Source organism: Dendrobates tinctorius, unplaced genomic scaffold (assembly GCF_039654945.1).
Source record: "Dendrobates tinctorius isolate UK_male_01 unplaced genomic scaffold, ASM3965494v1 ptg000332l, whole genome shotgun sequence".
Classification (NCBI taxonomy): Eukaryota; Metazoa; Chordata; class Amphibia; order Anura; family Dendrobatidae; genus Dendrobates; species Dendrobates tinctorius.
This window is the reverse complement of record NW_027361998.1, coordinates 3384506-3406016: the sequence shown is the minus strand read 5'-3', so window position 1 is coordinate 3406016 and position 21511 is coordinate 3384506. Positions and strand designations below refer to the sequence as shown.

Sequence of the window (21511 nt, the reverse complement as noted above, 5' to 3'; positions counted from 1 at the left end):
ACAGGAGGAGGAGGTGAGCTGTGATATCTATTGTGATTGGCGGATCCTGTGTTATTTTCTGTATATGGAGGAGCTATCAGTCACTTTTTCCGGAAGAGGAGATTCACACGATGAGTCCAGAAACATCCAGAAACCAGTGAAGTAAGTGGAAATGTTGTGTTCTGTTCCCGGGGGATGAGGTCGGATCACTGCCAACAATGCTCGGATATATTGTGAAGAGAGAGGATAGCAATAAAACTCGGATAAAACAGCAATAAAGCGAGAGACATAGAAACGTGCAGAAAGTCTCAGGGTGAGATTTACAGACTGAGATCAAGACTCTGACACTCAATAATAAAAGCTCTCATTCTGTAAAAAGGAACGAGACATGTCAGCTTCAGATAACTCACCAGATTATCCAGGAAAGTCACCGTGTCCTGCAAGAAATACAAGAAACACTAAGCTATTGAAGAGGAAGAAAAGGGAAGCACTCCATATACAAGTGACTGTGTGTACAGTGGCTTGCAAAAGTATTCACCCCCATTTGGCTTTTTACCTATTTTGTTACATTACAACCTGTATTAAATATTTTTGTGATCTGATCTGTGTGTGATGCATCAGCACTAAATAGTCTAAGTGGGAACTAAAAGCTAAAAATTGGCATGTGCACATGTTTTCACCCCTTTTGCGATGAAGCCCCTAAAAAATTCTGGTGCAAGCAATTCCCTTCACAAATCTCATGCTTAGTGAGAGGACGTCCCCCTGTGTGCAAACTAATTGTTACATGTCTGTCAGTACATACACTTTACATTTTCTACAAGGGCTGCAACACCACTAACAAGAGGAACCAATAACCAAACACCACCACGAAGACTAAGGATATCTCCAAACAACACCATGAACACCAAGAAGATCTCCAAACAACACCATGAAGACCAAAGAGATCTCCAAACAACACCATGAAGACCAAGGAGATCTCCAAACAACACCATGAAGACCAAAGAGATCTCCAAACAACACCATGAAGAGCAAGGAGATCTCCAAACAACACCATGAAGACCAAAGAGATCTCCAAAAAACACCATGAAGAGCAAGGAGATCTCCAAACAACACCATGAAGAGCAAGGAGATCTCCAAACAACACCATGAAGACCAAAGAGATCTCCAAATAACACCATGAAGACCAAGGAGATCTCCAAACAACACCATGAAGACCAAGGAGATCTCCAAACAACACCATGAAGACCAAAGAGATCTCCAAACAACACCATGAAGACCAAGGAGATCTCCACACAACAGCATGAAGACCAAAGAGATCTCCAAACAACACCATGAAGACCAAGGAGATCTCCAAACAACACCATGAAGAGCAAGGAGATCTCCAAACAACACCATGAAGACCAAAGAGATCTCCAAACAACACCATGGAGACCAAGGAGATCTCCAAACAACACCATGAAGACCAAGGAGATCTCCAAAAAACACCATGAAGACCAAAGAGATCTCCAAACAACACCATGAAGACCAAGGAGATCTCCAAACAACACCATGAAGACCAAGGAGATCTCCAAACAACACCATGAAGACCAAGGAGATCTCCACACAACAGCATGAAGACCAAGAAGATCTCCAAACAACATCATAAGGACCAAGGAGACCTCCAAACAAGTCAGCAACAAAGCTGTTGATAAGATTCGACAGGAAATTATCTCCCAATCACCTCATACCATGCACTGTCCTCCCTCCCCCACTGCATCTAGCTCACTCTCTGATTTTGAACCAGTCACAGAAGAAGAAGTAAGCAGGCTCCTTGCATCTTCTCGCCCAACCACTTGCACCAGTGACCCATTTCCGTCACATCTCCTCCAGTCCCTTTCCCCTGCTGTCACCCCTCACCTAACTAAAATATTTAACCTCTCTCTCTCTTCTGGTATTTTTCCCTCCTCATTTAAGCATGCCATCATACATCCACTACTTAAAAAACCATCCCTCGACCAAAACTGTGCCGCTAACTATAGACCTGTCTCTAATCTTCCCTTCATCTCTAAACTCCTGGTACGCCTGGTCCATTCCCGTCTTATCCGCTATCTCTCAGAAAACTCTGTTCTCGACCCTCTCCAATCCGGTTTCCGCTCTTTACACTCCACTGAAACTGCCCTCACTAAAATCTCTAATGATCTGCTAACAGCTAAATCAAATGGTCATTACTCCATGCTAATTCTCTTGGATGTCTCTGCAGCATTCGACACTGTGGATCATCAGCTCCTCCTCACTATGCTCCGTTCCATTGGCCTCAAGGATACTGTTCTCTCCTGGTTCTCCTCCTATCTCTCCGACCGCTCCTTTACTGTATCTTTTGCCGGTTCCTCCTCCTCTCACCTTCCCCTTACTGTTGGGGTCCCCCAAGGATCGGTTCTAGGCCCCGTCCTCTTCTCCTTGTACACTGCCCCTATTGGTCAAACAATCAGTAGATTTGGTTTCCAGTACCATCTCTATGCTGATGACACCCAATTATACGCTTCTTCTCCTGACATCACGCCAGCCTTTCTAGAAAACACCGGCGATTGTCTAAACGCTGTGTCTGACATCATGTCCTCACTATATCTGAAACTGAACCTGTCAAAGACTGAACTCCTGGTGTTTCCTCCCTCTACTAATGTACCTATACCCGACATTGCTATTTCTGTGGGTGGTTCCACTATTACTCCCCAGCAACATGCCCGCTGTCTTGGGGTCATACTTGATTCCGAGCTTTCCTTTGCCCCCACATTCGATCACTGGCTCGCTCTTGTCATCTACACCTCAAAAACATTTCTAGAATTCGACCTTTTCTTACTTTTGAGTCTGCAAAAACTCTTACTGTTTCTCTTATTCATTCTCGTCTCGACTATTGTAACTCTCTTCTAATCGGTCTCCCTCTTACCAAACTCTCCCCTCTCCAATCTGTCTTGAATGCTGCAGCCAGGATCATATTCCTCAGCAATCTTTACACCGATGCCTCTACCTTGTGCCAGTCATTACACTGGCTACCCATCCACTCCAGAATTCAGTATAAACTTATTACCCTCACCCACAAAGCTCTTCATGGCTCAGCACCACCCTACATCTCCTCCCTTGTTTCAGTATACCACCCTACCCGCGCCCTCCGTTCTGCTGATGACCTGAGGTTAGCATCCTCAATAGTCAGAACCTCCCACTCCCGTCTCCAAGACTTTACACGTGCCGCGCCAATTCTTTGGAATGCACTTCCCGGGTCAATACGATTAGTCCCCATTCCCGACAATTTTAAGCGTGCCCTGAAAATGCATTTATTCAGACTGGCCTATCGCCTCAACACATTAACCTAATCTATCCCTGTGTGGCACAGCCAAAAGTTTTGCCATAACCAGGTTCCCCGCATCATGTTCCCACATGCTTTATGCATCCATTAGCCCTCTGTGTCTGTACTGTTACACACTTAACATTATGGCTGATCCATACAATCAGGGCAACTGTTACCACCCACCTTTCGTGTCTCCCTCTTTCCTCATAGACTGTAAGCTTGCGAGCAGGGCCCTCATTCCTCTTGGTATCTGTTATGATCTATGTGATTATTGTTATGCTGTAATGTCTATTGTCTGTACAAATCCCCTCTGAAATGTAAAGTGCTGCGGAATATGTCGGCGCTATAGAAATAAAATTTATTATTATTATTAAGTACAAGTCAGGGCTGGGTTATAAAATATATCCCAATCTCTGATGATCCCCTGGGGCACCATCAAATCCATCATCATCAAATACCATGGTACCAAAACAATCCTGCCAAAAGAGGGCACCCACCAAAACTGTCAGCCCGGGCAAGGAGGGCATTAATCAGAAAGGCAGCACAGAGGTCAAAGGTAACCGTGAAGGAGCTGCAGAGTTCCCAAGCAGAGACTGGAGTATTTGTGCATACGACCACAATAAGCCGTACACTCCATAGAGGTGAACGTTATTTAAGAGTGGGCAGAAAAAAAGCCTTTACTTACACGGAAAAATTGTAAGGCTCGTTTTGAGTTTGCCAAAAGACATGTGGGAGACTCCCCAAACGTATGGAGGAAGGTGCTGTGGTCAAATGAGACCAAAATTGAAATTGAACCAACACAAGTCATTACTCAAAGAAAAACATCCCCACAGTGAAACATAGTGATAGCAGCATCAAGCTGTGGGGGATGTTTTTCGGGAGCAGGGATAGGGAAAATGGTCCAAGTCAAGGGGGAGATGGATGGTGAAAAATACCGGGATATTCTTGAGGCTGAGGTTCACCTTCCAACAAAACAATGACCCAAAGCATACTGCTAAAGCGACAATCGAGTGGTTTAAGGAGAAACTTGTAAATGTTTTAGACTGGCCTTGTCAAAGCCAAGACTTTAATCCAATGGAGAATCTATGGTCCGACATGGAGACTGCTGTTCACCAGAGGAAACTTCTAACGTGAAGGAGCTGGAGCAGTTTTGCCTTGAGGAATGGGCAATAATCTCAGTGGCAAAATTTGGAAAGCTCATAGAGACTTATCCTAAGCAACTTGCAGTTGTAATTGCCACAAAAGGAGGCTCTACAAAGTACTAACTTTAGGGGGGTGAATAGTTATGGACACTGAAGTCTTCAGTTATTTTATTCTATTTGTTGTTTGCTTCAATATAAAAAGAAAACCAAATGTTCACAGCTGTAGAAATTCCAGGTTGTGAGGTAGCAAAAAATAAAAAATGCCAAGGTGGGGGTGAACACTTTTGCAAGACACTGTATATACCATGGTCTCGACCTCCGCCAAAGCCCCGGCCACCGAGTCTACATCGCTGCCCCGGCCAGAGCACATATTACCAAGGTCCCAGCCTCAGAGTCTATAATGTGGCTCTTCCAGTCAGAGCCCTCACTCATCTTGACTTGCTAATTAGTTTAAGTTGGGTATAAAGGGGTTGTCCATGTTTTGCATGACAGTCTGTAGTCACTTTACGTAGCTGACGTATGCTTATCGCATACGTGTGGTCAGTTATCGGCCTGCTCCCAGTGCCAGAGAATCCTGACAGCTTGTGTTGTGCGCAATGTGAGGATTCACAAGTCTACAGTCAGAGTGAAGTTCACTGAAGCAGATAAATGTCGGAACTTATTTTTCCCATTTACTGTTAATCATTTATCAGTAACAATTGGATGAAACTGTAAAGAACGTAGTCTGCCTTCTGTGAGAATCTGCTCTGTGCCTCACGGACCGGAGACATGGACTCATATTTACAACTAACTAGTAAATTACCCGCGGCTTTGCTTGCGGAAAATATGTTTTTCCAACTCTTATTTTTTGTTAGTTAACAGTTGCTTATTTTTACAAATTTACTGTAACACTAAGGCGAACAACAACTACTTTTTGAACTAATATTTATTCAATATTAAAATGCACTCTCCTTTTGACATTGTTCACATATTACATCCATTTTGCCTATTATGACTTTCAGATGTGACCTATAGTCCTGAATTGGGGTTGTAGTGAAACGCTTCCAAACTCAATTCAGCCTGCCTAAGTGTTTGCATAAGTTGCATATGTCGCATGCTGTCATTTTGATGACGTTCATCCTTTTGCTCAGATGTTTCCACATCCCTTGATTCAGCCTGTCTTACCCATTTCTCCTGAGGACGACATTTCCGTTGTTCAGATGTTTCCACATCCCTTGATTCCACCTGACTCATCCATTTTCTCCTGAGGACGACGTTTCCATTGTTCAGATGTTTCTGCATCCCTTGATTCCGCCTGTCTCATCCGTTTCTCCTGAGGACGACATTTCCGCCTCCCTTGATTCAGCCTGTCTCGCCCAATTCTCCTGAAGACATTTCCGTTGTTCAGATGTTTCCGCATCCCTTGATTCCGCCTGACTCATCCATTTCTCCTGAAGATGAAGTTCCCGTTGTTCAGATGTTTCCGCATCCCTTGATTCCGCCTGTCTCATCCGTTTCTCCTGAGGACAACGTTTCCGTTGTTCAGATGTTACCGCATGCCTTGATTCCGCCTGTCTCATGTTTCTCCTGAAGACGAAGTTCCCGTTGTTCAGATATTTCCGCCTCCCTTGATTCAGCCTGTCTCACCCATTTCTCCTGAAGACATTTCCGTTGTTCAGATGTTTCCGCATCCCTTGATTCCATCTGACTCATCCGTTTCTCCTGAGGACGTTTCCGTTGTTCAGATGTTACCGCATCCCCTGATTCCGCCTGTCTCATCTGTTTCTCCTGAAGACGAAGTTCCCGTTGTTCAGATATTTCCGCCTACCCTGATTCAGCCTGTCTCACCCATTTCTCCTGAAGATGACATTTCCGTTGTTCAGATGTTTCCGCATTCCCTTGATTCCACCTGACTGTTCCATTTCTCCTGAAGACGAAGTTCCCGTTGTTCAGATGTTTCCGCATCCCTTGATTCTGCCTGTCTCATCTGATTCTCCTGAGGACGTTTCCATTGTTCAGATGTTACCGCATCCCGTTTCCGCCTGTCTCATCTGTTTCTACTGAAGACGAAGTTCCCGTTGTTCAGATATTTCCGCCTACCTTGATTCAGCCTGTCTCACCGACATTTCCGTTATTCAGATGTTTCCGCATCCCTTGATTCCACCTGACTGTTCCATTTCTCCTGAGGACGACTTTCCATTGTTTAGATTTGTAAGCATCCCTTGATTTCTGCCTGCTTCATCAGTTTCTCCTGAAGACGATGTTCCCGTTTTTCAGATATTTCCACCTCCCTTGATTCAGACTGTCACACCCGTTTCTCCTGAGGACAACATTACCATTGTTCAGATGTTTCCGCATCCCTTGATTTCGCCTGTCTCATCCGTTTCTCCTGAGGACGACGTTTCCGTTGTTCAGATGTTTCCGCATGCCTTGATTCAGCCTGCCTAAATCCGTTCCTTCCTAGTATGACGTTTTCTTTGTTTACATGATTCTACATCCCTTGATTTCGCCTGTCTCATCCGTTTCTCCTGAAGATGACGTTCAGATGTTTCCGCATCCCTTGATTCCACCTGTCTCATCCGTTTCTCCTGAGGACAACATTTCCATTGTTCAGATGTTTCCGCATCCCTTGACTCAGCCTACCTTATCCGTTTCTCCTAAAGACTATGTTCCCATTGCTCAAATGTTTCTGCATCCTTTGAGTCAGCCTGTCTCATCCATTTCTCCTGAAGACGACATTACCATTGTTCAAATGTTTCAGCTGCCTTTGATTCAGTCTGTCTCATCTGGTTCCTTTCTAACCGGGACTCACGCTTTCATTTTTGTCAGCTGTTTGAGACAGTTTTGCTGTCTTAGATATTGGGTCCTCAAGAGTTATGACCATTAGTAATTACCTCACGCTAATCAGATAATCATATATGCATACACAGTTGGTACGGAAAGTATTCATACCCCTTTAAATTTTTCAATCTTTGTTTCATTGCAGCCATTTGGTAAATTCAAAAAAATTCACGTTTTTCCTCATTAATGTACACTCTGCACCCCATCTTGACTGAAAAAAACAGAAATAGAAATTTTTGCAAATTTATTAAAAAAAGAAAAACTGAAATATCACATGGTCCTAAGTATTCAGACCCTTTGCTCAGTATTGAGTAGAAGCACATTTTGAGCTAGTACAGCCATGAGTCTTCTAGGGAATGATGCAACAAGTTTTTCACACCTGGATTTGGGGATCTTCTGCCATTCTTCCTTGCAGATCCTCTCCAGTTCCGTCAGGTTGGATGGTGAACGTTGGTGGACAGCCATTTTCAGGTCTCTCCAGAGATGCTCAATTGGGTTTAGGTAAGGGCTCTGTGTTATGATTGAGTCACCGAGGAGGAAAGCAAGACCAAGCTAAGCCACAGAAAACCAGAGAGGTTGGTAATTAAGCGGATTGCAGACCCCTGATCCTATCCACACAACTAGCAGTAGCCGTGGAGCGTACCTACGATGATCCTAGACGCCTTGACACAGCCGGAGAACTAAATAAGCCTAAAGCAAGAAAGGGGAATTTTAAACTGCCCCAGAGCAGACCCCAAAGGAATAGATAGCCCCCAAACATATATTGTCGGTGAGACAAGATGAAAACACAAACGCAGGTAGGAAAATAGACTGAGCAAACGATGGGGCCCACACTAACTAGACAGGTAAGGAAAGACTCTGTCAGCAATCACACAAAAAACCCTGCAAAAAATGCCCAACAAGTCTGATAGAAAAAATACTGAAGTCTCACGACTTTGCCCACTATATCAGCACTCTGGTATATTCTGAAAGCAGAGCAAAAAGAGGCCAATCAAATAAGGGACAAAAACAAACTGGCACAAACAGTAACATAAGGATGGAAATTCAGCACAGCCCCAGCCTGGGCTGGCTGACCACACAAAGCTGAAATAGACAAAACCAAATCAAATGTGAACAATAGCAAAAGAACACTTAGCTTGAGCATGCAGGGACTGAGCTGGAAGCTAAGACCTCAGGAGGCAGGAAAAAATCACCAGCAGGGAATAGAGGGAGTCGGCTGTCTTAAATCCAGTCAGAAACTCCAGATCTCCAGTCATCCTCCTCATTATCAGGTGGCAGGCCTCTGTTAATTAGATCAGCTCCATTACCTCCAGTAACCACCAGAGGGAGCCCGGAAAGAGAACTCGCGACCCCTCTGTCAATATAACCAGCTCCACTACCTTCACTAGTGACCAGAGGTAGGCCAGAAAGCGAATTCACAGCAGCTCTGGCTGGGCCAGTCAAGAATGGTCACAGAGTTGTTCTGAAGCTACTCCTTTGTTATTTTAGCTGTGTGCTTAGGGTCATTGTCTTGTTGGAAGGTGAACCTTTGGCCAAGTCTGAGATCCAGAGCACTCTGGAAGAGGTTTTCATCCAGGATATCTCTGTACTTGGCTGCATTCATGTTTCCTTCAATTGCAACCAGTCGTCCTGTCCCTGCAGCTGAAAAACACCCCAATAGCATGATGCTGCCACCACCATGTTTCACTGTTGGGATTATATTGGGCAGGTGAAGAGCAGTGCCAGGTTTTCTCCACACATACCGCTTAGAATTATCACCAAAAATTAGAGAATCTTATTTCTCACAGTCTGGGAGTCCTTCATGTGCTTTTTAGCAAACTCTGTGCGGGCTTTCATATGTCTGGCACTGAGGAGAAGTTTCCGTCGGGCCACTCCTGCCATAAAGGCCCGACTGGTGGAGGGCAGCAGTGATAGTTGAATTTGTCGAACTTTCTCCCATCTCCCTACTGCATCTGTAGAGCTCAGCCACAGTGTTCTTTGGGTTCTTCGTCACCTCTCTCACCAAGGCTCTTCTCCCACGATTGCTCAGTTTGGCTGGACGGCCAGGTCTAGGAAGACTTCTGGTGGTCCCAAACTTCTTCCATTTAAGGATTATGGAGGCCACTGTGCTCTTAGGAACCTTGAGAACTGAAGAAATTCTCTTGTAACCTTGGCCAGATCTGTGCCTTGCAACAATTCTGTCTCTGAGCTCCTTGGCCAGTTCCTTTGACCTCATGATTCCCATTTGGTCTGACATGCACTGTGAGCTGTGAGGTCTTATATAGACAGGTGTGCGCCTCTACAAATCAAGTCCTATCAGTTTAATTACACACAGCTGGACTCCAATGGAGGAGTAGAATCATCTCAAGGAGGATCACAAGGAAGTGGACAGCATGTGCCTTAAATATGAGTGTCTGAGCAAAACGGTCTGAATACTTATGACCATGTGATATTTCAGTTTTTATCTTTTAATAAAATTGCAAAAATTTCTACATTTCTGTTTTTCTTCAGTCAAGATGGGGTGCAGAGTGTACATTAATGAGAAAAAAATGAACTTTTTTGAATTTACCAAATGGCTGCAATGAAACAAAAACTGAAAAATTTAAAGGGGTCTGAATACTTTCCGTACCCACTGTATATACAGTATATATTAAAATATATACACACACACACATATATATATATATATATATATATATATTCAAAAAATGTGTGACTGCTTCACAATCAGACCGTTCTAGTCGTCCATAGACAAATATACCTATTATGCATATTAGAGTGGATCACCAAAAAATCTCTTAAAAATCAACTTTTATTAAATATGATTAAAATAACATATTGCACATCGACAGAATAGAGGGTCAGAATGATCTACATCCTGAAGTAAATCAAAACAGTCTCGAAGGGTGAGAGGAGTGAATTAGACCCGAACTGACCCTGCCTGCCTTGCTGCGGAGATTGGCACCCTAAGGATTCAATATGGCGCCACCATCACCCAACAATAAAGTGCTTATAAAATAATGATGTCTGGCTATAGAACCTTATATAAGGAACTGCAGACAAGACAGATATCTGAACATATACAATCATCTCTCTGTAATCTGGCGCTATATGATGGAAGCTCTGTTTCCATGATCCGCCCGGCTGGAGATCTCCTGACCTGACCATTTTCATATATGCTTTTTACGATGTTGAGCTCAGGTCAGGAGATCCGTGGCCAGTCATTACGTTGAGGTCTGTACTCAGACCACGAAAGAAGGACATGAAAGGTTCCTAAGGATTGATGTTCTAGGCCGAAATCGGTCAGCTCATATTAGTAAAGAACTGGCGATTTCTGCGTCCGACTATAAAGCTGTTGTCGTACCTGGCAGAGTACTTGTTGGGAGTATTCTTCAATCTCTGGAATGAAAAAAAAAAAACACATTATTTCTTTTTCACCGGGCAGGGAATAGAGCTGGAGTGACAGAGGCTTTGGATCTACCATAGCTCTTCAGCCTCATTTGCATAATAATCCAAATGCTGATTTTTCAGTAATGGAGGATAGGACCGGATATGTCTTTGAAGAGAGCTACACAGATATAAATTGACATTACTTACCAGGAGGAGCAGATGAGTCCCCGTAGCCCTTCATGTCCAGGGCAATCACTCTGTAGCCTGCGTTAGCCAAGGCCGGCAACTACAATGAAAATGGGAATAAATTAGAAAGTTTCTGACTGTGAACACATCACTGACTGACTGCAGCGGTCACATCACGCGGCTCAAAAACAACAACAAATAATCGCCAAAGACGGCTGGAAAGTGTTTATAACATTATTGTGAGCCTATAGGAAGACAATCTTTCTAGCAAGACGCAAACCAAAATCTTTAAAATCTTGCGGAAAGTCTGGCGGTCTGTATTTAGTAGGGTTAGCGCTACTCACCTGGTACCGCCACGAATACCAGCTCTCCGGGAAGCCGTGACACAGGCAGATCACCGGCCCGACTCCCATCTCTACATAATGAAGCTTCACGCCGGGCTACAAGAAGGGAGAAAAGAACGGGACAAGGGTTAACGTCCGAGGATTAAGTCACATTTTCTAAATTAGAAGAAATCTACACTCATTCCAAACTTTCTCCTTCCTCATGGTCTCCTCTGAACCTTCCCATCCTCATTACTGGTGGCACATTGTATCCACAAGTAACTAATCTCATTTACTGTAAATATCACATCAGGAAAGAAACCTGAGAATATAGCCCCATCTATACACCAGAGAACTGGCCCTGGAGGGTCCGACTGCGGGATGGTCCTCCACGTAGGAGACATCTGCAGAGAAGAGCCGCGAGGTTTATCAATGGAGAGGAGCTGCAGGGATTACTAGCCATTCCTCCAGGCCGCTTCTTCTTTACTTTTCTGCATCGCTAGCGGTATCCTGAGATGAGTGACATAAAATGAACAGCTTGGGAGAACGTTACAGCGTCCGGTGCGAGCGACACTTCTATTGTTCAAAGCAGGTTATCTCAGGACAATCATGGAAGGATATATCAAGGAGAATGAAGATGGCACACGAGCCGGGGCGGCGACAGCCCCAGAACTGGTCAGAAACGCGGACAGATACAGTGGGGAAAAAAAGTATTTAGTCAGTCAGCAATAGTGCAAGTTCCACCACTTAAAAAGATGAGAGGCGTCTGTAATTTACATCATAGGTAGACCTCAACTATGGGAGACAAACTGAGAAAAAAAAATCCAGAAAATCACATTGTCTGTTTTTTTTTCATTTTATTTGCATATTATGGTGGAAAATAAGTATTTGGTCAGAAACAAGCAATCAAGATTTCTGGCTCTCACAGACCTGTAACTTCTTCTTTAAGAGTCTCCTCTTTCCTCCACTCATTACCTGTAGTAATGGCACCTGTTTAAACTTGTTATCAGTATAAAAAGACACCTGTGCACACCCTCAAACAGTCTGACTCCAAACTCCACTATGGTGAAGACCAAAGAGCTGTCAAAGGACACCAGAAACAAAATTGTAGCCCTGCACCAGGCTGGGAAGACTGAATCTGCAATAGCCAACCAGCTTAGAGTGAAGAAATCAACTGTGGGAGCAATAATTAGAAAATGGAAGACATACAAGACCACTGATAATCTCCCTCGATCTGGTGCTCCACGCAAAATCCTACCCCGTGGGGTCAGAATGATCACAAGAACGGTGAGCAAAAATCCCAGAACCACGCAGGGGGGACCTAGTGAATGAACTGCAGAGAGCTGGGACCAATGTAACAAGGCCTACCATAAGTAACACACTACGCCACCATGGACTCAGATCCTGCAGTGCCAGACGTGTCCCACTGCTTAAGCCTGTACATGTCCGGGCCCGTCTGAAGTTTGCTAGAGAGCATTTGGATGATCCAGAGGAGTTTTGGGAGAATGTCCTATGGTCTGATGAAACCAAACTGGAACTGTTTGGTAGAAACACAACTTGTCGTGTTTGGAGGAAAAAGAATACTGAGTTGCATCCATCAAACACCATACCTACTGTAAAGCATGGTGGTGGAAACATCATGCTTTGGGGCTGTTTCTCTGCAAAGGGGCCAGGACGACTGATCCGGGTACATGAAAGAATGAATGGGGCCATGTATCGTGAGATTTTGAGTGCAAACCTCCTTCCATCAGCAAGGGCATTGAAGATGAAACGTGGCTGGGTCTTTCAACATGACAATGATCCAAAGCACACCGCCAGGGCAACGAAGGAGTGGCTTCGTAAGAAGCATTTCAAGGTCCTGGAGTGGCCTAGCCAGTCTCCAGATCTCAACCCTATAGAAAACCTTTGGAGGGAGTTGAAAGTCCGTGTTGCCAAGCGAAAAGCCAAAAACATCACTGCTCTAGAGGAGATCTGCATGGAGGAATGGGCCAACATACCAACAACAGTGTGTGGCAACCTTGTGAAGACTTACAGAAAACGTTTGACCTCTGTCATTGCCAACAAAGGATATATCACAAAGTATTGAGATGAAATTTTGATTCTGACCAAATACTTATTTTCCACCATAATATGCAAATAAAAGGAAAAAAAACAGACAATGTGATTTTCTGGATTATTTTTTTTCCCAGTTTGTCTCCCATAGTTGAGGTCTACCTATGATGTAAATTACAGACGCCTCTCATCTTTTTAAGTGGTGGAACTTGCACTATTGCTGACTGACTAAATACTTTTTTTCCCCACTGTAACTGTATGAGTAAGAAACACAAGTAAACCTGAAACTTTTATTTTCTGTGTTCCTGGGATCCAATAGCTATGTAATTAGATAGATAGACAAATAATAGATAGATAGATAATAGATAGATGATAGGTAGATAATAGATGATAGATAGATAGATAAAAGATAGATAGATGATAGATAATAGATAGATAGATAATAGATGATAGATAGATAATAGATAGATGATAGGTAGATAATAGATGATAGATAGATAGATAATAGATAGATGATAGGTAGATATTAGATAGATAGATAGATGATAGATAATAGATAGATAGATATAGAGATAGATAGATAGATAAATAATAGATGATAGATAGATAATAGATTATAGATAGATAGTAGATAGATAGATAATACATAGATAGATAATAGATAGATAGATAAATAGATGATAGATAGATAATAGATAGATAATAGATGATAGATAATAGATGATAGATAGATAGTAGATAGACAGATAATAGACGGATAGATAACAGATAGATAGATGATAGATAATAGATGATAGATAGATAATACATACAGTAGATAATAGATAGATAGACAGATAATAGATAGAAGATAGATAGATGATAGATAATAGATAGATAGATGATAGATAGATAACATATAATAGATAGATAGGATAACATATAATAGATAGATAGATAGATAGATAGATGATAGATAGACAGATAAATAGATGATAGATAGATAATAGATGATAGATAGATAATAGATAGATAGATAATAGATGATAGATAGATAATAGATTATAGATAGATAATAGATAGATGATAGATAGATAATAGATAGATAATAAATAGATAGATAGATAATAGATAGATAGATAATAGATAGATAATAGATAGATAATAAATAGATAGATAGATAGATGATAGACAGATAGATAGATAGGTACGGTAATAGATAGATAATAAATAGATAGATAGATAATATATATAGATTAGATAGATGATAGATAGATAGATAATAGATAGATGGACAGATAATATATAGATATATAATAGATAGATGATAGATAGATGATAGATAGATAGATAGATAGATAGATAGATAGATAAAAGGAAAAAAAATAGGCAGCCATCTGAGGATCAGTAAAGTATCCACTTTTTTCATATTTAATTTGAGTGCTGCCTATTTTTTTTCCTTTTGTCATTTTGGCTGTTTGGACACTGCTGAATAGGTTTTGCACCTGTTGTATTATTTTGGTAGTGCTTCCCTTTTTTCGTGATTTAGATAATAGATAGATATCCTATGGAGGCTATTGAAGCATGCCAAAAGTTAAAAAAAAGTGTTTAAAAATAAAAAAAAAAACAAAAAAAAAACATAAAAGTTCAACTCACCCCCCTTTCGCCCCAATCAAAATAAAACAATAAAAAAATCAAGCCTACACATGTTTGGTATCGCCGTGTTCAGAATCGCCCGTTCTATCAATGAAAAAAAATAAATAATTAACCCGATCGCTAAACAGCATAAGACTAAAAAAAAAATCAAAACGCCAGAATTATGTTTTTTTGGTCGCCGTGAACATTGCATTAACCCCTTCCTGACATGAGACGTACTATCCCGTCCACGGTACCCGGGCCCGTATGACCGGGGACGGGATAGTACGTCTACCGCGATCAGCGGCGCCCACGTGGTGAGCGCCGCTGATCGCGGCCGGGTGTCAGCTGATTATCACAGCTGACACCCGGCACTACGTGTCAGGGGCGGTCACGGACCGCCCCCGACACGTTAACCCCTTGCACACCGCGATCAAACATGATCGCGGTGTACCGGGGGTTAAAGGGAAGCATCGGCAGGGAGGGGGCTCCCTCCGTGCTTCCCTGAGCCCCCCACGGCAGCGCAATGTGCAGCGCTGCTGCGGGGGGCTCCTTTCCTCCAGACCCCCGAATCCAAGATGGCGACGGGGGCCTTCGGGGGCCTGGGGAAGCTGGCTTCCTCAGTGCCTGCAAAGCGCAGGCATGAGGAAGCCTTGTGCACTGCCTGTGACAGATTGCTGATCTGTCACAGTGATCTGTGATGTGACAGATCAGCGATCTGTCACAGGACAGTGATGTCCCACCTGGGACTATGTAATAAAGTAAAAAAAAAATTAAAAAAAAGTGTAAAAATAAATTTAAAAAAATCGCCAAATAAATTAGTAAAAAAAAAAAAATATATTCCCCAATAAATTCATTTTTTGAAAATAATAAAAAAAAAAAACAATAAAAGTACACATATTAGGTATCGCCGCGTCCGTAACGACCTGCCCTATAAAACTGTCCCATTAGTTAACCCCTTTAGCGAACCCCTTAAAAAATAAAAATAAAAAACAAAGCAAAAAATAATGATTTATTATCATACCGCCAAACAAAAAGTGCAATAACGCGCGATCAAAAAGACGCATATAAATATCCATGGTACCGCTGAAAACGTCATCTTGTCCCGCAAAAAACAAGCTGCCACACAGCATCATCAGCGAAAAAATAAAAAAGTTATAACTCGCAGAATAAAGCGATGCAAAAATAATTATTTTTTATATAAAATAGTTTTCATTGCATAAAACCGACAAAAACATAAAAAAACGACCTAAATGAGGTATCGCTGTAACCGTACTGACCCGAAGAATAAAACCGCTTTATCAATTTTACCGCACGCGGAACGGTGTAAACGCACCCCCCCCAAAAGAAATTCATGAAACGCTGGTTTTTGTTCATTCTGCGTCCCAAAAATCGGAATAAAAAGCGATCAAAAAATTTCACGTGCCCGAAAATGGTACCAATAAAAACGTCAACTCGTCCCGCAAAAAATAAGACCTCACATGACTCGGTGGGTCAAAATACGGAAAAATTATAGCTCTCAATATGTGGTGATGCAAAAACTATTTTTACAATAAAAAGCGTCTTTTAGCGTGCGACAGCCGCAAAACATAAAAACCGCCATAAATAGTAAATCAAACCCCCCGTTATCACCCCCTTAGTTAGGGAAAAATAATAAAATAAAAAAAATGTATTTATTTCCATTTTTCCATTAGGGTTAGAGCTAGGGTTAGGGCTAGGGGTGTGTTGGGGTAGGGTTGGGGTAGGGGTAGGGTTAGGGCTAGGGTTAGGGTTAGGGCTAGGGTTAGGGCTAGGGTTAGGGCTAGGGTTAGGGCTAGGGTTAGGGCTAGGGTTAGGGGCGTGTTGGGGTTCGGGTTGGAGTTAGAATTGGGGGTTTCCACTGTTTGGGCACATCAGGGGCTCTCCAAATGCAACATGGCGTCTGATCTCAATTCCAGCCAATTCTGAGTTGAAAAAGTCAAATGGTGCTCCTTCCCTTCCAAGCTCTGCTATGCGCCCAAACAGTGTTTTACCCCCACATGTAGGGTAGCAGCCTACTCAGGACAAATTGCAAAACAATTTTTGGGGTCCAATTTCTCCTGTTACCCTTAGGAAAATAAAAAATTGGGGGCAAAAATATCATTTTTGTGGAAAAAAATGATTTTTTTATTTTCACATCCGAGTGTTATAAACTTCTGTGAAGCACTTGGGGGTTCAAAGTGCTCACCACACATCTAGATAAGTTCCGTGAGGGGGTCTAGTGTCCAAAATGGGGTCACTTGTGGGGAGTTTCAATAGTTTAGGTACATCAGGGGCTCTCCAAACGCACATGACACCCGCAGACCATTCCATCAAAGTCTGCATTCCAAAACGTCACTGCTTCCCTTCCGAGCCCCGACGTGTGTCCATACAGTAGTTTTCTCCCACATATGGGGTGTCAGCGTACTCAGGACAAATTGGACAACAACTTTTGGGGTCCAATTTCTCCTGGTACCCTTGGGAAAATAAAAAAATGGTGACTAAAAGATCATGTTTGTGGAAAAAATACGAATTTTTTATTTTCACGCCCGGGCGTTGTAAACTTCTGTGAAGCACTGGGGGGGTCAAAGTGCTCACCACACATCTAGATAAGTTCCTTGGGGGGTCTAGTTTACAAAATGGTGTCATTTGTGGGGGGTTTCCACTGTTTAGGTACATTAAGGGCTCTCCAAAGGCAACATGACACCCGCAGACCATTCCATCAAAGTCTGCATTCCAAAACGTCACTACTTCCCTTCCGAGCCCCGATGTGTGCCCATACAGTAGTTTTCTCCCACATATGGGGTGTCAACGTACTCAGGACAAATTGGACAACAACTTTTGGGGTCCAATTTCTCCTGGTACCCTTGGGAAAATAAAAAAATGGTGACTAAAAGATCATGTTTGTGGAAAAAATACGAATTTTTTATTTTCACGCCCGGGCGTTGTAAACTTCTGTGAAGCACTGGGGGGGTCAAAGTGCTCACCACACATCTAGATAAGTTCCTTGGGGGGTCTAGTTTACAAAATGGTGTCATTTGTGGGGGGTTTCCACTGTTTAGGTACATTAGGGGCTCTCCAAAGGCAACATGACACCCGCAGACCATTCCATCAAAGTCTGCATTCCAAAACGTCACTACTTCCCTTCCGAGCCCCAACTTGTGCCCATACAGTAGTTTTCTCCCACATATGGGGTATCAGCATACTCAGGACAAATTGGACAACAACTTTTGGGGTCCAATTTCTCCTGGTACCCTTGGGAAAATAAAAAAATGGTGACTAAAAGATCATGTTTGTGGAAAAAATACGAATTTTTTATTTTCACGCCCGGGCGTTGTAAACTTCTGTGACGCACTGGGGGGGTCAAAGTGCTCACCACACATCTAGATAAGTTCCTTAGGGGGTCTAGTTTCCAAAATGGTGTCATTTGTGGGGGGGTTCCACTGTTTTGGTACATCAGGAGTTTTCCAAACGCGACATGGTGTCCGATCTCAATTCCAGCCAAAAACGTCAAATGGCGCTGCTTCCCTTCCGAGCTCTGCCATGCGCCCAAATAGTGGTTTACCCCCACATGTGGGGTATCAGCGTACTCAGGACAAATTGCACAATAACTTTTAGGGTCCTGTTACCCTTGGAAAAATAAGAATTGAGGGTGAAAAGATCATTTTTGTTGAAAAAATATGATTTTTTAATTGTATGGCTTTATGTTATAAACTTCTGTGAAGCCCATGGGGGTTCAAAGTCCTCACCACACATCTAGATAAGTTCCTTAGGGGGTCTATTTTCCAAAATGGTGTCATTTGTGGGGGGTTTCCACTGTTTTGGTACATCAGGGGTTTTCCAAACGCGACATGGTGTCCGATCTCAATTCCAGCCAAAAACGTCAAATGGCGCTGCTTCCCTTCCGAGCTCTGCCATGCGCCCAAATAGTGGTTTACCCCCACATGTTGGGTATCAGCGTACTCAGGACAAATTGCACAATAACTTTTAGGGTCCTGCTACCCTTGGGAAAATAAAAATTGGGGTGAAAAGATCATTTTTGTGGAAAAAATATGATTTTTTAATTGTACCGCTGTACGTTATAAACTTCTGTAAAGCCCTTGTGGGTTCAAAGTTCTCACCACATATCTAGATAAGTTCCTTGGGGGGTCTAGTTTCTAAAATGGGGTCACTTGTAGGGGGTTTCCACTGTTTAGGTACATCAGGGACTCTCCAAACGTGACATGGCGTCCAATCTGAATTCCAGCCAATTTTGCATTGAAGAAGTCAAACGGCGCTCCTTCCATTCTGAGCTCTGCCATGCGCCGAAACAGTCGTTCCCCCCCACATATCAGGTATCTGCGTACTCAGGACAAATTGCACAATAACTTTTGCAGTTCAATTTCTCCTGTTACCCTTGGTAAAATAAAAAAAATTGAACCTGAAGTATTTTTTTTATGAAAAAAAGTTAGATGTTCATTTTTTTTAAAATATTCAAAAAAATTCCTGTGACGCACCTAAAGGGTTAATAAACTTCTTGAATGTGGTTTTGAGCACCTTAAGGGGTGCAGTTTTTAGAATGGTGTCACTTTTGGGTATTTTCTATCATATAGACCCCTCAAAGTGGCTTCAAATGTGATGTGGTCCTAAAAATAAAATGGTGTTGTAAAAATGAGAAATCGCTGGTCAACTTTTAACCCTTATAACTTCCTAACAAAAAAAAATTTTGGTTCCAAAATTGTGCTGATGTAAAGTAAACATGTGGGAAATGTTAGTTATCAAGTTTTTTGTGTGCCGTATCTCTGTGATTTAAGGGCATAAAAATTCAAAGTTGGAAAATTGCGAAATTTTCAAAATTTTCGCCAAATTTCCGTTTTTCTCACAAATAAACGCAAGTTATTTGAATGAAATTTTACCACTATCATGAAGTACAATATGTCACGAGAAAACAATGTCAGAATCACCGGGATCCATGGAAGCGTTCGAGAGTTATGACCTCATAAAGGTACAGTGGTCAGAATTGTAAAAATTGGCCCGGTCATGAACGTGCAAACCACCCTTGGGGGTGAAGGGGTTAAAATGCAATAACGGGCGATCAAAAGAACGTATCTGCACAAAAGTGGTATCACTAAAAACGTCAGCTCGGCGCGCAAAAAATAAGCCCTCACCCAACCCAAGATCATGAAAAATGGAGACACTACGGGTCTCGGAAAATTGCTCTTTTTTTTTTTTTTTTCAGCAAACTTTGGAATTTTTTTTCACCACTTAGATAAAAGAGGACATAGACATGTTTGGTGTCTGTGAACTCGTAATGACCTGGAGAATCATAGTGGCAGGTCAGCATTAGCATTTAGTGAACATAGCAAAAAAGCCAAACAAAAAGTAAGTGTGGGATTGCACTTTTTTTTTTTGCAATTTCACCGCACTTAGAATTTTTTCCCCGTTTTCGAGTACACGACATGGTAAAACCAATGGTGTTGTTCAAAAGTACAACTCGTCCCGCAAAAAAACAAGCCCTGACGGAAAAATAAAAAAAGTTATGGCTCTGGAAAGAAGGGGAGTGAAAAACGAAAAATCGAAAAAAAACCTCCGCTCGTGAAGGGGTTAAAAACCTTACGTGATACAGACTTTTGTAGCGCATATTCGTGTTCAGCATATCAAAATCTGTAAGATACAATAAAATTTTCTCAGGGGACAAGAACTTCCCTGAAATTTGTTGGGCAGTGTAAGGGTATGTGCACACGCTGCGGTTTTGCTGCGGTTTTGCTGCGGTTTTGGCCCTGCAGAACTGCAGCAGTTCCGCAGACATGGTACTTTACCATGTTAGCCTATGGGTTTTCAAAACCGCAGTGCTCACACTGCGGTTTTTAACCTGCGGAAAAGCTGCGGTTTTTTTTCCGCAGCATGTCAATTGTTTCTGCGGATTCTGCTGCGGTTTGCCACCTATTCCATTGTCCAGGTGTCAAACCGCAGGGCAAAACTGCAGCAAAACCGCAGGTCACTTTACCTGCGGTTTTACCTGCGGTTCCGCGGGAAAAACCCACAGGTGAATCTGCAGTGTGTGCACATACCCTAATAGATAGATAATAAATAGATGATAGATAATAGATAGATAATAAATAGATAGATAGATAATAGATGTATAACATCCGACCCCTCACCCTAGAGTACAACATCCGTCCCCTCGCCACCAGAGCACAACATCTGACCCCCAGAGCACAATATCCGGCCCCTCACCCCAGAGGGCACCATTCAGCCTCTCGGCCCCTGGAGAACAATATTGGGCCCTTCGGCCTTGGCCTATAACATCTGGTCCCTGACCTCCGGTGTATAATATCAGGCCTCCCGTTTCCAGAGCACAACATCCAGCCCCTCGCCCTTGGTGTATAAACTCCGACCCCCCCCATTGCCATCTGCCTATACTAACCTGTGACAAAGTGGCTGCTGGTGCCGACACTTCGGCAATCCATAGAGGGGCCAGCGTTGGCCTCACTTTATATAATAAGCACAAGAATGATTTGTGATATATGACATTGAGGCACCGATCTATGAAGGATTGAAGCCAAAATCCAATAATCCGGCATTTACCAATAGATGCCAGAGAGGGGTGAAAATAAAATGTCGATATAAAATGCTGAAGGTGAAGGGAGGGAGCGAAACGCGTCAGCACCAGTGAGAAGCCCCTGTCCTGGCCATACAGGCAGGAGTCAATGAAAGGGTTAAAGCAG

The 21511-nt window shown here is 42.7% G+C and overlaps 1 protein-coding gene across 3 annotated transcripts in view; it reads right to left on the bottom strand.

The window, feature by feature from the left end:
* EPHX2 (epoxide hydrolase 2) overlaps positions 1-21511 on the bottom strand; it is a 95725-nt gene that overhangs the window by 50374 nt on the left and 23840 nt on the right. For all 3 annotated transcript variants that reach the window (XM_073561943.1, XM_073561941.1, XM_073561942.1), the window contains exons 7-10: positions 11163-11258; positions 10840-10918; positions 10607-10641; positions 390-416 (exon numbers count right to left, since the gene is read on the bottom strand). In XM_073561943.1, coding sequence (XP_073418044.1) covers positions 390-416; positions 10607-10641; positions 10840-10918; positions 11163-11258 — 237 coding nt within the window. The remainder of the gene's footprint in view (positions 1-389; positions 417-10606; positions 10642-10839; positions 10919-11162; positions 11259-21511) is intronic.